We start from the raw sequence: 15,772 nt of genomic DNA, 5'->3' as shown, positions 1-15,772 counted from the left end.
CCAGACCGCAGATCGAGGAGACCAAGGGGTAGGGCCTTTACATATAGTGATATGCAATTGTGATTAGAGCGCATCGCAATATTGAATCTACGAAACCAAAGGGTCTGGGAAGGAAAATTAATAATTTTGAAGTCCGAAAAGGCCGATTGTTCATGGTTTTTAAGTGTTTTATGCATATTTCACAATGCGAGGAAAATACATAGGGCAGACTTCTTTTCGACTTGTGATAGCAACAAGGGCGGACCCGAGAGGATATAACCATCTTTGAGGACTTTTTGAAGTCTGAAAAGGATAGGGAATGGCGGGATTTCATAGTATGGCTGTGCTTTCGGCTGATAACAGAAAACACTCATTATTCAACAACTTGAAGAGAAACCGAGGCCAAGAGGCATCTATAGCACAAAAAAGCATGCCCAACTAGCCTGAAACAGAAATATCATGGGCATCTACGGCACAACATGGCCCGAATCAGATACATCATGGAGCAACACAGCACGACACAACCGAAATCAACAGAAGAGATTGTGGGCATCTCTGTCAAGAGAGAGCTCCCTGCCAGCGCACCCAAAATATCTAAATGCGGTTATTCCTTTGTCAGAAAGAGAAAAACCTCCAATCCATGCATGCCTATTGAGGGAATCAAATGGTTAAGGGACAAATCAGACAAGGTTAAGACTTCGAGCCTTCTAGATAGCTCAGGAGCACTGTAAAGGGCCTATAAAAGGCAGAAAACTAGGTGTAACAAGGGTTCAACTTTTGGAGATTATTGCTCCTTTGTTCATTCAAGCTTCTCATATTCATTCCACCAATATAGGCTTCTTTTTCCATTATATGTTCAATGTCCATTCTCTTTGTTGTTCTATGCTTTCACTTGAACATTTTGTTCATGTTTTCTATGTGTTTGAGGCCAAATAACTGTCATCTTATCGATGCTTCGATATATTAGAGTTGCAAGCTTCTTTATTGTCTGTAGCTAGCCATTTATATGTGTTATTATATATGCATCTGCCAGTAAAATCAGTAAGCTCATTTGGTGCTTGTAGCTAGCCATTCACATATGTTCATGTATGCAATCTGTTGTTATAGTTAGTATTCTCCATCTATCCATTAAATCTACAAACTATTGAGAATTAGTGGTCTAAAGCCTTGTGTTGTTGGCAATGTTCATGCATGTCTTGAGTGAGAATAGAGCTGAAATGGTTATCTGACTTGATCCAAACCATCATCCATTCGATTAGTTCAGAGAACAATACTAAAGATTATATGTTACTAGGCATCTCCGAGCTGCAACCTAGGAGAGTTTCCTGGAGTGATAACATCCACCATAAGTCCAACACCTCAAAAGTTTCCTACCATTACCCTTATTTTTCTCCTTAGGCTAAAATCAATGTCATCTATCAACTGCATTGAACTTCTTGTACACACTACATTATCCTTATTACTTGCATCCTGAAGTCTTCCTAAATTCTTAGCCCACTTTCCTTTAGTATTCTCATTACCTTTCCAATATTTCTTAGGCTCAAACTTTCTCTTAGACTTCTCATAACAATGCTTCAACTTCCTGATGAATTCCTCCAATCAGTCAGGATCTTCATACTCAACCTGATCTTTAAATGTTACTGCCAATCCACTAATGAACCTTTGGACCTTTGTCTTCTCATCCTTGAGGTAGGGAACATATCTCAACTACTCCAGAAACTTGGTCTTGTATTCTTCATCTATCACGGAACCCATCTTAAGATATTGGAATTCCTTGGCCTTTCTTCTTGAAGAGTCTTTTAAAATTCTCTACCTTAATGCCTCTGACATGCTTCATATCCATTGGAAATACAGAGAGGGGGGTGAATCAATATTCCTTATCAATTAGTACTTCTAAATCTTTTTAGCATTAGTTAATCTTCAACTATTATTAATATTTATGTAGTGTAACAGTAAATAAAAGAACACAGAAGGCATAATAATTTTAGGTGGAAGACCCTTTCCGGGTCAAAAACCACCTAACGTTTTTCTAATAAATTCTTTAATATTCATCCCCAACTAAAATTAAAGCAACAACTTCCTAGAATTGTAGAAAAGCATTCTTCTCTGGCTCCCACTGGAAGGACACCCCAATGCCCTGGTTTTTTTAGTAATCAACTGAATGGATGCCCCAACACCGTAGACCAACCTACCACCCTGAATTGTTCACAGGCTCCAACATGTAGGTGACTTCATGCACTTTCCTAGCACCTCCTTGCCACCCTATAATGACTGAAATGAGACAAGAGTGTGGATTTCCATACCAGGGACAATGATCCACTATACAATATGATTTACAATGATTTTGACTGAACACCCAATCACACTATGACTTGCAACCAAACCATGACATTATCCCAACAAAGACTCCTATACCTCTGAACAATGCCTTCTTGACTCTAGGAAGATTGATTCTTTTACAATAATGACTCTTACAATGATGACACTTTTACAAATGAATCTTTTACAACTTTACAATGATGACTCTTGGCCTTGACACTTCTTCACAATATACGGATGACTGTCACATCTTTAAAGGATGTCCCACTACAATGTTTCCTTTGTTTTGATACTTCAGCTCTTGAATGCTTGCTTGATCATGTCCTTGAATATTCTTCTACCTGAAATGTTATTGTCACTTTTGTTGTTAACTTGTTGTATCAGTAGACGAAGACTCCCACTCTTGATATAGGCCTGGACTCTATGAAAGACTATATCCAAAACTGACCTAAAGATATATACAATAGAAACTGATGACAGACCCTAGACTTGTGATGAACCAAGTTCTAAGTACAACAACAGACACCATTCTATCAACTATGACAAGACAAGTAACATGAAATTACATCATATGGATTTAGCAGACTTGGTGTAGCATCAAATGTGTAGTATCAAGAATAGGACATCTTAAATGTGGTATCAAAACTAACTGTGACATATAGAGACATAGAGATATAACTGATACCTTGTATATACTTACATTTTCCTGCAAAAACATATGTCAGATATGCTACTCAAAATTAAAATGTAAACACTTAATCATACATACCTCACTGTAGGAGACTTACCTTGACTATTGATGTTTGGTCCTTACTATAGTGATCCTTGAATGCATGCTTTTTCTTGCCTTCTAGGAGCTTGATATTGAATCTATTGTATTTATGTAATTTCAGATCTCCAAGGTCTGAATTTCATCCTATGGTGTCCCTCTAAGACCTCTTTTCAACCCCAGAGGTCTGATCAAGATTGGATTCTTCAAGAAAGAGTTATGCCCAATCTCGCATGATGACCTAATTATAGCCTGGTTTAGTAGAGAAAACTTTTATGAATTTCCACGTGTCACTGTTGCGACCTCTGGCCCTAAAAATGCTACTCAACAAACTACATTCCATCCTCTTTCTATGACTATTTACAAAACTTGAATCCAATTCTCAGATAGAAAGTTATGACTATTTTCCCAACGTCACCTGTTTGACTTGGAATTCGGGAGCCTGAAAAAACCCTAACTTCCTCATATCATATCTCTGAAAATATAATGAACTAAGATCTAAATTTGGTCATGAGGTTCATCAAGATTTCATCTGAAATGGGTTTTAATTTCAGCTTTTTAAGCTTTGCACAAAAAAATTTATACCGAAAATTCCACACTGACATGTTTGAAGCCACAAAAACCCTATAAGAGGAGGATATGAGGATCGTTATTTATATGAATGTCTTGAGTTGAGAGGGTCCTCAACAAGTGAATGTTGGAGGGATTTTAGGAGAAAAAAAATATTATTAATTATTGACTATTCAATGACCACAACCAATTATGAGTTCCATGCCACAACCCCATATGGTGTTAGCCCACTAACCAGGGTTACTAACTTCAAATGCAAATAACTCTCAAATTGAGAAGAACTAGGAGGTGTACCATATATCAATTGAAACATATCGACGAGTAGAATCCATTGAGGAGATATTTGATGCAAAATAATATTATTTTTCAAGTAAAAATTCCCTTGCAAGATTGGGGTAGCCCCTAGTGTTGCTTGGGTTGACATCAATGACAACCACTGATCAACAATACCCCCCTTTGGCATTGATGGAAACACAAGTACTCCCCCTGTGATCATGAAACCTATTCCTACTACCTTCTCTCCCCCTTTGTCATCAATGGTAAAGGGTAACTCCCCCTGAAAAATAGCCATCCTACAAACCTGTACACACCTCCACTCCCCCTTTCTACTCGAGTAGACAAGGGAAAGAGTCTAATGAGAACTTGGGAGAATCCCAAGCTTTTGGAGAAGATACTCAAATTCTTCAGGAGGTAATGGTTTGGTAAAGATGTAAGCAATTTGTTCCTTTGTTCCAACATATTCAAGCTTTATATTCTTTTAAGCGACCTACTCTCTAACGAAATGATATTTAATCAAGTTGTTCTTCATTTTGGAATGCCAGGATTATTGGAGATACTAATGGAGCTGGTGTTATAAAACAACATGGGAATAGGCTCATCAAACTTGACTTGAAGATCTTGCAAAGTTTTCTTCATCCAGAGAACTTGTGTACAACAAGTTGTTGTTGTGATATATTTTGCTTCCAATGTGGATAACGAGATTGAAGACTTCTTTTTACTTAACCATGAAAGATGACAACCACCTGGATAGAATGTTACTCCACTGGTACTCTTACGGTCATCAAAACTTCTGCCTAATTTGCATCTATATAAGCTTGGATAACCGGATCATTTCCTTTGGGATGCCATAGACCATATTATGTTGTGCCCTTAAGATATCGAAGAATTATTTAGGCAACAAGAATATGAGATTCTTTTGGTGCTGCTTGGAATATTGCTACTTTTCGAACTGGCTGCATCACATCAGGCCGTGAGGCTTTCACATATAGGAGGCTACCAATAATGGATCTATACAACCTTTGGTCCACATCCTTTGATGAATCTTCTAAGCTTAACTTGCAACCTGTTATTATGGGGGTAAGGATTGGCTTGTAATCTTCCATCTGGAATTTTTTGATAATTTCCTTGATGTACTTGGTTTGATATATGAATATTCCTTTATCCTACTCAGAAATATGAAGCCCCAAAAATTATGTCAGCTCACCAAGAATAGACATTTCAAACTCACTTTTCATTTTTGTGGCAAAGTCTATACTTAATCTGTCATCATTGCTTCCAAAGATAATATCATCCACATATACCTTCAAAATCGTTAGGTTATCTCGATCCACTTTCACATAGAGATTGCTTGTCAGTGTTTCCTTTCTTGAATCTATAATGCTTCAACTATTCTTCTCCCCCTGAACATATAATGAAATTTCCATCTTGTTCAAACTACCTGTTTGTCAATCGTAGACTTGTGTCATATACTGTTGCATAGAATCCTCATCTTCAAATTTCTAGGAGTCGATAAGTTGAATTTTTTAGAATAGTGTGTCATTTAATAGACTGTCTTCACTTGAGTCATTAACTGAAGCAACTGATGATTGCTCACAATCCATTATGAATCGTGAAAGCATAACTATTGGGACATTATTGCCTTCTTATTTTTCTTGCTCGTCTTGTACTTGTTCATCTTGTACTTGTTTTTTGTTTCCAAACCTTCTTATTCTCATCGTCAAAGTTTCCATTCATGGTTTATTCCATCTTGTACCTGCAGTTACGAGCTATGTGTCCATAGTCGTGACATTTGTAACATTCGATGCTATTCATAGAAGATTCTATTTGGTGTCTATCTCGTGATCCTGCAAATTTTCTTGTAGGGTTTTGCCGATAATAGTTGTACCTGTCTAGAACTTCACAATCCCTAGCCATATGTCCAAAATTGTTACATTTGTAACATTCAACATCATCTCTCAAATGATCATATATGTTTATATTTTGTCAAGTTCTAGAATATCCATTTCTGAGAGATCTCCTAGAATTATATTCATTCCAAACATACATGCAACATTCTGCATCTTTATTTCCAAACCTTCCACATGAATAACAACGACCATAAAAGATAGGTTCATACCAGAAATCTTCTTTGAGGAATTGTCTTCCAAGGTTCTTCCTATGAGTCTTGATCTCTCAATCTAGCTGGGAGATCTACCTGCTTGGTAGTTTTTCATATCCATCTTCTTTAGTTGTCATAGAAGGACTTGACTCCTTTTCGAATTTTTCTTTGTAACCAAGACCAGTCTTGTCATTGCATGATCACTAGTTGTTGATGAGTTCGTCCAAATTCTTTGAGTTGTTGGCGTAGTTTTGAAGATTTTTTCCATTTTTTACTTCCTTTCATAAAGAAACAATTTCAGCTTCCAATGCTTCTCTTTCCTTGTTTCTTTCCTTTAATTATTTCCTGAGTGATTCTTCAATTCATTTGTATTCTTCAACCTTGATTTTAAGATTTAGGACTTGTTCCCTTTCTGTCTTTAATTTTTCTTCAAGATTTTTGACGTGCTTCTTCTCGGTCTTGAGCTCTTTGATAATCCTGATCACTTCATTTTCAAATTCAACCTCAGTCATTTCTTCTTCTTCGTCTCCTTCTTTATTAGGTGCCTCTTGGCTATTGTGCTTGGCCATAAAGATTACTCTTCCATTGAATTCTTCTTCGTTATCACTGTCTTCCTCGGATGAGAAGCTATCTTCTTTGGAGAAGAAAATTTTCTTAAACCATTTCTTTTGCCTTGCTTGTTGAACTTCTTAGGAATTTTCTTTCCTTTTGTAAAAACCTCATTTTTGTGAGGAAATTTGGCTGCAAAATGCCCAACCTCACCACAATCAAAACATATTAATGGAAGTTTACCTTTGAATTTTCCTGTACATGTTCTCATTTTCCGCTTCAAATAGGCAAACTCTTTATCTTAGAATTCTTCTTCATCTTCTTCCTTTTCCTCATCCTTACAATTGCAAGTTTTTGCTTTCAGATTATTCTTGTCCTTACTATTCTTCTTGGATGTGACAAATGTTGTTTCTAGGTGAGATGTGTCATCCTCTTCTTCAATCATCATTTCATATGCCATAAGAATTCCATGCAATTCCACTATGTTGAGATTGGTCAGATTCGATCTATCTTCCAAGATAGATACCTTACGGTTAAATCTCGCTGGCAAGGTTCTGAGGATCTTTCGGACAACAATTTTCATTTCAATAAGTTCTCCCAAACCTTCCAATTTATTTTTTGTTTCATCAACATGTTGAAAGTATGCAAAAATATCTTCATCTTCCTTCATTTTAAGTTGCTAAAATTTTTCCTTGAAAATTTGAATCTTTGCTTCTTTCACCTTTCAGTCACCTACATATATATTTTCAAGCTTGCCCCATACCTCTTTAGCAGTTTTGCAACTCAATACCTTAAGATAAACAAATTTAATAATCCCACTGATAATAAGATCTTTAGCCTTTGCATCATATACCATATTTTTCTTACCTTGCTCATCCTTGGTCAGTGTGAAGCCTTTGTCAACAATTTCCCATACTTCGTATCCTTGTGCCAGCAAATGAACCTGCATTCTTCCACTCCAAAGTGCATAGTTATTTTCATTAAACAAAGGAACTCTATTCTTAGTATACTCAATGATCCCCTTCTAGTTGTTAGACTGCTATTGAAGGAACCAAGCTCGAGTGAATCAGTATTCCTTATCAATTAGTACTTTTAAATCTTTTCGGAGCATTAGTTAATCTTCAATTATTATTAATGTTTATGCAGCAATAACAATAAATAAAAGAACACAGAAGGCACAATAATTTTAGGTGGAAAATCCCCTCCAGGTCAAAAAGCACCGAACACTTTTCTAATAAATTCTTTAATCTTCAGCACCAACTGAAATCAAAGCAACAACTTCCTAGAATTCTAGAAAATCCTTCTTCTCCAGCTCCCACTGGAAGGACACCCCAACGCCCTAGTTTTTTCAATAATTAACTGAATGGATGTACCAACACCCTAGACCAACCTACCACCCTAAAGTGCTCACAGGCTCCAACCTGTAGGTGACTTCATGCATTGCCTAAAACCTCCTTGCCGCCCTATAATTGAATAAAATGAGATAAGAGTATGGATTCCCGTACCAAGGACAATGATCCATGATACAATATGATTTACAATGATTTTGATTGAACACCCAATCACACTATGACTAGCAACCCAACCATGACATCATCCCAACAGAGACTTATACCTCCCAACAATGCCTTTTTGACTCTAGGAAGATTGATTCTTTTACAATAATGACTCTTCTAATGATGACACTTTTACAAATGACTCTTTTACAACTTTACAATGATTACTCTTGGCCTTGACACTTCTTCACAATATATGGATGGCTGTCATGTCTCTAAAGGATCTCCCACTGCAATGCTTCCTTTGGTATAATAATTCATCTCTTGAATGATTGCTTGATGTTGTCCTTGAATCTTCTTCTACCTGAAATGTTCTTGTCACTTTTGTTGTTAACTTGTTGCAGCAGTAGACAATGACTCCCACTCTTGATATAGTCCTGGACTCTATGAAAGACTATATCCAAAACTAACCTAAAGATATATCCAATAGAAATTGATGACAGACCCTAGACTTGTGATGAACCAAGTTCTAAGTACAAAAATAGAGACCATTCTATCAACTATGACAAGACAAGTAACATGAACTTACAACATCATATATATTGAGTAGACTTGGTGTAGCATCAAATGTGTAGTATCAAGAATAGGACATCCGAAATGTGGTATCAAAACTAACTGTGACATATAGAGACATAGAGATATAACCGAGACCCTGTATATACTTACGTTTTCCTGTAAAAACATATGTCAGAGATGATACTCAAAATTTAAATGTAAATGCTTAATCTTACATAACTTGTTGTAGGAGACTTACCCTTGACTGTTGATGTGTGGTCCTTATTGCAATGATCCTTGAATCCATGTTTTTTGTTGCCTTCTAGGAGCTTGATATTGAATCTGTTGTATCTATGTAATTTCATATCTCCAGGGTCTAAAATTTTGTATTGTGGTAGCCCTTTGAGTCCTATTGGAAACCCCACAAGTTTTATCAAGATTGGATTCTTCAAAAAAGAGTTATGCCCAATCTCCCACGATGTCCTGATTAAAGCCTAGTTTAGTAGAAAGAACTTGTATGAAGTGCCATGTGTCACTATTGCGACCTTTGGCCCTGAAAATGTCACTCAACAAACTAAAGTCCGTTCTATTTCTATGAATATTTACGAAACTTGAATCCAATGCTCAGAGAGAAAGTTATGACCATTTTCCCAATGTCACCTGTTTGACATGGAATTTGGAAGGCTGCAAAAATCCTAACTCCCTCAGATCATATATCCGAAAATATACTGAACCAAGATCTAAAATTTGGTCATGAGGTTCATCAAGATTTTGTCTCAAATGGGTTTTAACTTCAGCTTCGCACAAAAATAGTTATAGCGAAAATTCCACTATTTGAAGCCACAAAAACCCTACAAGAGGAGGATATGAGGGTCATTATTTATATGAATGTCTTGAGTTGAGACGGTCCTCAACAAGTGAACGTTGGAGGGATATTAGGAGAAAAAAAATATTATTAATTATTTACTATTCAATTAACACAACCAATTATGAGTTCCATGCCACAACCCCATAGGATTTTAGCCCACTAACTGGGATTACTAACTTCAAGCACAAATAACTCTCAAACCGTGAAGCACTGGGAGGTGTACCATATATCAACAGAAACATCTCAACGAGTAGAATCCATCGAGAATATATTTGATGCAAAACAATGTGAGTTTTCATGTTGAAATTCCCTTTCAACATTGGGGTAGCCCCTGGTGCTGCTTGGGTTAACATCAATGACAACCACTGATCAACAAAAACCATAGAGGGACTGCCCACCAAATATTTAATTTTCCCTTAAGATTGAAGATAACTATCTTGGCTTTCATATTCTAGGAATAATCATGTAATCTGAATAAATTCTTCATCCCAAGATGCCATGCTTCTGCGTCTTCTTATTTCTTCACATCCCCATCAAAAGTAGGAGGCTTGTATTTCTTTAATTCCTTTGGAAAACACTACTTGTCACTCCTCCTATAAGGATGTTGGAAGTAATGACGATGATAACTCTCAAAACCAGAACTAGAATAAAATCCATGAGTCCTAGCTCTCTTGTAAAGTGTATCCAAAGATGGGCCACCTCTGACTGTGACATCCTGTCCAACTTGTGACCTCTATGACACTTGCTGCCATATGCCCCATATGTCTTTTCTTCCTATCCTTGACAAATCCTCAGTTTTCCTTGCTTTTGAAAATTTGAATGGCTCTAAAGTATGATTGCATTAACTTTTTCTTGTTTTTTTTAGTTATGGAAAGCCTTTCTTGTGCCTCAATCAACTCTTATTATCTGCCTTGCAACTTCTGATGCATGCCTTCAAACTATAACTATATCTACTAAATCAGGAGAGTGCTCTTCTCCTTGTTTCCCAACTAACTTTTCCCATTCCATATAATTCAAATCAAGCCTTTAAGAGGAGTCATGTGAACTGTAGTCCAATATTTTTCTCTTTAGATTTTATCTACTATCTCTTGCAAACATGTCACGTTAGATAAACCAAATATACACGTAATCAAAATCATACCTCAACGTACTTAAGAGGAGGTTATCAAATCTACACAATCAATCCAGATTAGCATGATATAAATACATAATGATATCAACATATCAACATCATGCATGACAATACAAAACTTCAGTAATGACTAGATGCATCATAACCATAACCATCACAATGCATGGATAGTAGATACATACACAATTAACATGCATGCATAACAATATGCATTTAGCCCATCTAGTCCAATAGTTTGAACTTGGAAGCTCTGATACCACCCTGTAAATGCCCCTTCCCACATTTAACCAACTTTATAACTCTCCAGGGTAAACATGAGTTGAGCATCACTATGGTATGAATTGACCTCCAAGTTCTAATTATGGAAGTGGGACCCAAAAACCAAAAGGAAACTGACATCCCTCATGGACTACAAAGCACTCTGGAGCCTACCAACTAGCACAGGTGATTAATCCCTAAAATGGAACACTTTTTCACTAGGTTTACTCCCCAACCATAACCATAATGCTTCATGCATGTAGTTGGGATGTTGTAACGACATCCATTGGCCTCTCTCTATGCGGTTATGACCCAAATTTCCCTATTCAATGCATGTGGTCATGAGATCTATGTGACTTTTTTAGGTTAGCCTCCAGAAGATTTCCCATAGCTACCTATAACTTTTCAGAATTATGACAATAACGGTAAAAATGATAAATAATCAAAGATTGAGAAATATATTTACCTAGACATGCCTAATACTAGATAGACATTTCATCAAACATATAATAAACATGGAAGCTATAGGTCATGAATGCATATCTAATCATAAACTTCTCAACTTCATATAAAAATCACCAAGAAGGCTCTATGCCCTCTCAATCTAGCTATAATAACACTTGTTAGCTCATGCACTCGAAAACAATTAAATAAGTTATCAAATCATGAACAAGAGCCATAACTAGAGTCCATCATAAAATCAACTTATAACTAGAATAGAAACCATGACAGGTTAGCCTTAAGATCACTTAATAACCACTACATGTGCTCATAAATCATAATGAGAAAAATAACTTGTATTAACATATTCAAAGTCTAGCCAAGTCAGGGACTTCCATGTACAACATGGACATAGATTGGGCTGAATGAAATTTCTCTTTCAATCAATCAACCCCACACCATATTCCAAGCATGAATGTGGGATCATAAGGGTTGAACCAAAATAAAATCAACCACAACTTCTAGAGCCAAACCACCTCAACCCTCAAGCATAGTGATCTCACCTATATGATCTAGAAATTTCTAATGTCAACCATATTTGTCTCAAGCCAAGTTTTCCAAGGCTCCAGGAACTAGTAACTCAACCCACAATCTCCAGGGAAGTTAAGATATTACAAGGCTTGATAGATCTCCCATCTCAACTGACAACCTCCAAGGAACCTAAGCTATTTCATGGCTCTAGAAATTTTTTCCCAACCCACATCCATAGGTGGCAAAGGACCTACCAGAAGCATTCAAGGTAAGTGGATTGAAAGGACTAAGTAGAGCACTCCTTCAACAAGTAATTCAAGTGTACTTTGTTCAGGGAAAGATTGATAGTCATAATTTTTTGACTCGAAGCCCTAGTTTTCCTTGTATTAGGGCTAATTGTAAGGGCCATGATCCTTGATATGGGAGCGCTATGTTTTTTATATTAAATATTATAATAAAACACGTTTTGGGTTAAAAATTGTATTATGCACTAGATTGATTCACTATTATACATATTCTACTATGCAAAGTGCTAGTGTTGTGGTATTTCAGTGTGTTTATGATCCCGTCCATAGACATATACCTTATTCCAAAGTGCCATGGAAAAATAAATAATAGCATTCCCCTATAGAGAATGTTCATGATTTATGAAATCCTAAGACTTCACATCATGTAGCTTGCAAATATGACCATTAACATGCTATACACTTCACACTCTCACATTTTTTGTCCTCTAAGCATACAAACTATCTTTTGGGAGTCCACTTGTGTGAAATACGAACTTGCATTAACACTTTTTATGGCTTCTCACATTATAATTGAAAATGAGCACAACTTCACTGACACTAGTTACCAGTGATACAAGCCCATCATATAGGCCCTAGTTGGCATTAACTCCAATTGGGGTCCCTTATTGACCCATTATATAGAGCCTCGATTTGGAAATGCTAGGAAATTCTCGTTAGGCTGTTGTAATTACAACATAAAAGGATCCTCCTTTTCCGCTTGGAACTGTAGTTTCAAACAAAAATATTAGAAGGTCTGAAGGCTTACACACGCCCTATAGTTACCTTTCCTTTGTTGGTGTGGTGGGGGTGGCACAACTCTTTTTCTCAAGTACCTATTCATGCAAGGCAACACACTCTGCAATGCGACCTAACAGCTTTGGTAGTGACACCTTTGGATTTCTCTTGGTGGAGAGGCTCATCCTGGCACCAAGTCTCTTCATCCACTACATGGTTCTTCTCTTCCCCTCCTTCGTGTTCTCTTTAATTTGGTTTGATTTACTTTTTATCTATCTCAATGTCATGGAATCTTCATTGTGATCATATGCTCTAGAGGCTCCCTCCCTATTTCGTTCTCACCTATTGGCCTTGTACTCCTCTTGTTTTTTTTTACTGGCTCTCCTTCTTTTTCTTTGGTAGTTGTTGGTCTCTTTCCCCGATTGTGGCCATCCATGCCATTTTTTTCCTCTGTCCTGATTTCTCTCCTCGTTGACTTCTTTCTTGTTTTTGAATTTAATTCCTTCCCTCTCTTGGCCCTTTGTCACCCTTTCCTTTTTGGACTCTCTTCCATGCCCCATTAACATGCCCGTGCTTGCAGGGGAGTGGCCTATTACAAGGAATGGACAATACACATATGCGCCAACATTGGTAGGAAATTATTGCTCAATTTTGCAAGCTTACCCCAGACCCCATCCAGGATGAACTCACCCACGTTGAGGGAGAAAAACTCTCATAGGCACCAACTCTCGAACTTGGATGTACTCACTGAGATGGTAGATTCTGTACAAGTTATTGGCCATACATGTGCTCTCTTCAACCAGTGCATTCACATAGTGTATTGATATTGGCACATGAAATTTATCCTAGGAAGAATCCTATTCGACAGGTTTGAACTTCAGAAATATATCTTCCACTCTATTGAGTAACTGCATCACCACATGAAGGGCCTAGAGCTAAGATTGGAACTCATATAGCAACAACTTGGCATCCCATCCTTGGCTAGAGGCACCCCAAACAACAACAAAGATCCCATCCAAGTTGTAGCCACTGATTCTTATACTTCTACTCAATTTCAAATATGTCCTTGTGTTTACATGTTTCTAGTTTTTACTGTTCACTTCACTTCCAAGGCCAAATAGATCAATCTTGGTATAGTTAAATTTAGCTTTCTTAATAATATAGAAAATTAATCTTAACTTAATAGTTTCAAAATTATCATGTACACTTTTGTTTAGAAAACAATACACTTCATAACAAAAAGTATTATAATTTTAACAAAATATATTAAATAAAATATGATAATGTCTTTGGTTTTATTCGTTAAGTATTCATGAATAAAACCATGAGTACAAAACCACCTATGTTAAGGAAATAAAAAAATAAATATTAAGATAAGTAACAAAGACTTCACAGGATAAATGCACCTTTGGCATTCACAAAATCACTTCCCACCATTGCCAAAACAGAAAAACCTCCATGTAAATACGACAACAGTCGTATTGATTTTACGTCTCATTCATACATGTTACACTGTAATTGATTCTGACTGTCGCTTGAACAGGTTTTCCAACAATTTGTAGGGATCAACAGTGTGTTGTATTACAGTCCCACAATAGTACAACTGGCGGGATTCGCATCGAACTCAACTTCTCTCTTACTTTCCTTGACGACATCTGGATTGAACGTAGTGGGCACAGTGATCAGTTTTTTCCTGCTGGATAAAACCGGGAGGAGAAGACTAATAATCACCAGTTTAGTGGGAATAATTGTGTGTCTTGCATTACTGGGTAGCTTATTCCGCTATACTGCAGATCATTCGCCATTGGTAAGCAGAGCTGTAACAATGCAGTATCCTGGAAACACCACATGCCCAGCTTATAGTTCCGCCACAACAACTTGGGACTGTATGAAATGTCTTGACGTTGCTCCTAACTGTGGGTTCTGTTCCAAGAAAGCAAAACGGGTACTAATCTTTGACATTATCAAATAGAAAGCATTACGATTTATTTGATTAGGGTAATTAATTCGAGACTTTAACCAATACTTGGCATTGGTTTTTATTTTTTTCAGCTTTCACCAGGAGCCTGTTTGATTTCAAATCCATCAAGTAAAGATCTGTGTCGTGGAGGGTCTGGTGAATGGTTCTTGCAGGGATGCCCTTCTAATTATGGGTGGCTGGCTATTGTTGGCCTAGGGCTTTACATAATCTCCTATGCCCCAGGAATGGGTACAATTCCATGGATATTCAACTCAGAGGTATATCCACCTAATTACGTCTCTGTATGTGGAGGAATTGCTGGTACTGCAAACTGGATAGCGAATCTGATCGTTGCTCAGACATTCCTCACCATGACAAAATCCATTGGAACGTCCATGACGTTCTTCACTTTTGGTATTTTTGCTGTGGCGGGTCTCGTGTTCATGGTGATAATGATGCCGGAAACGAAAGGAATCCCGATGGAGCAGATGGACGATATTTTAAAAAGGAGAGCTCATGAGAACGCTTGTTTTGGCTTTAATCTTGCAAAGCGTAGAGATTTCCCTTCTAAAGAGAAGGAGGGAGAACCGTGAATGGGATTTCACACTTACAATTGAATGTATATATTGTATTTATCGTTCTTCCCAGAATTAGGGTTATAACACTTCGCCAAATTTGAAAATTACTCCGATAATTCATTATATACGTGTCTTTCATTATATATGTCTTATTTCATTATATATGTCTTATTCACTAGGGTTGGAGAAAATAATGGTTGATGGAGAAAATAATTCCAACCATTTGTCTGTTAGGTGTTATAGCCAGTTATAATTTTGTTACTTGAGTTTTAGTTTCATTTGCTTTAGTTATTTATTATTATTTGTCTCTTATGTAATTTATAGCTTATTATTATTTGTCTTTTATGTAATCTATTCATTATTATTGT

At 36.8% G+C, this 15,772-nt stretch overlaps 1 protein-coding gene across 2 annotated transcripts in view; it reads left to right on the top strand.

Annotated features, from left to right (window-relative positions):
• Positions 1 to 15,539, top strand: part of LOC149148662 (putative inositol transporter 2) — a 128,995-nt gene extending 113,456 nt beyond the window's left edge. For both annotated transcript variants that reach the window (XM_089438516.1, XM_089438515.1), the window contains 2 exons: positions 14,410 to 14,811; positions 14,919 to 15,539. In XM_089438516.1, the coding sequence (XP_089294642.1) occupies positions 14,410 to 14,811; positions 14,919 to 15,419 (903 nt within the window). In that variant the 3' untranslated portion in view covers positions 15,420 to 15,539. The remainder of the gene's footprint in view (positions 1 to 14,409; positions 14,812 to 14,918) is intronic.
• Positions 15,540 to 15,772: the final 233 nt, after the last annotated feature.

The sequence above is a fragment of the Pinus tabuliformis genome, chromosome 9, assembly GCF_031772625.1.
Source record: "Pinus tabuliformis cultivar Carrire ecotype Pingquan chromosome 9, CPIR1, whole genome shotgun sequence".
Lineage (NCBI taxonomy): Eukaryota > Viridiplantae > Streptophyta > Pinopsida > Pinales > Pinaceae > Pinus > Pinus tabuliformis.
This window is presented reverse-complemented; position numbering and strand designations above follow the sequence as displayed.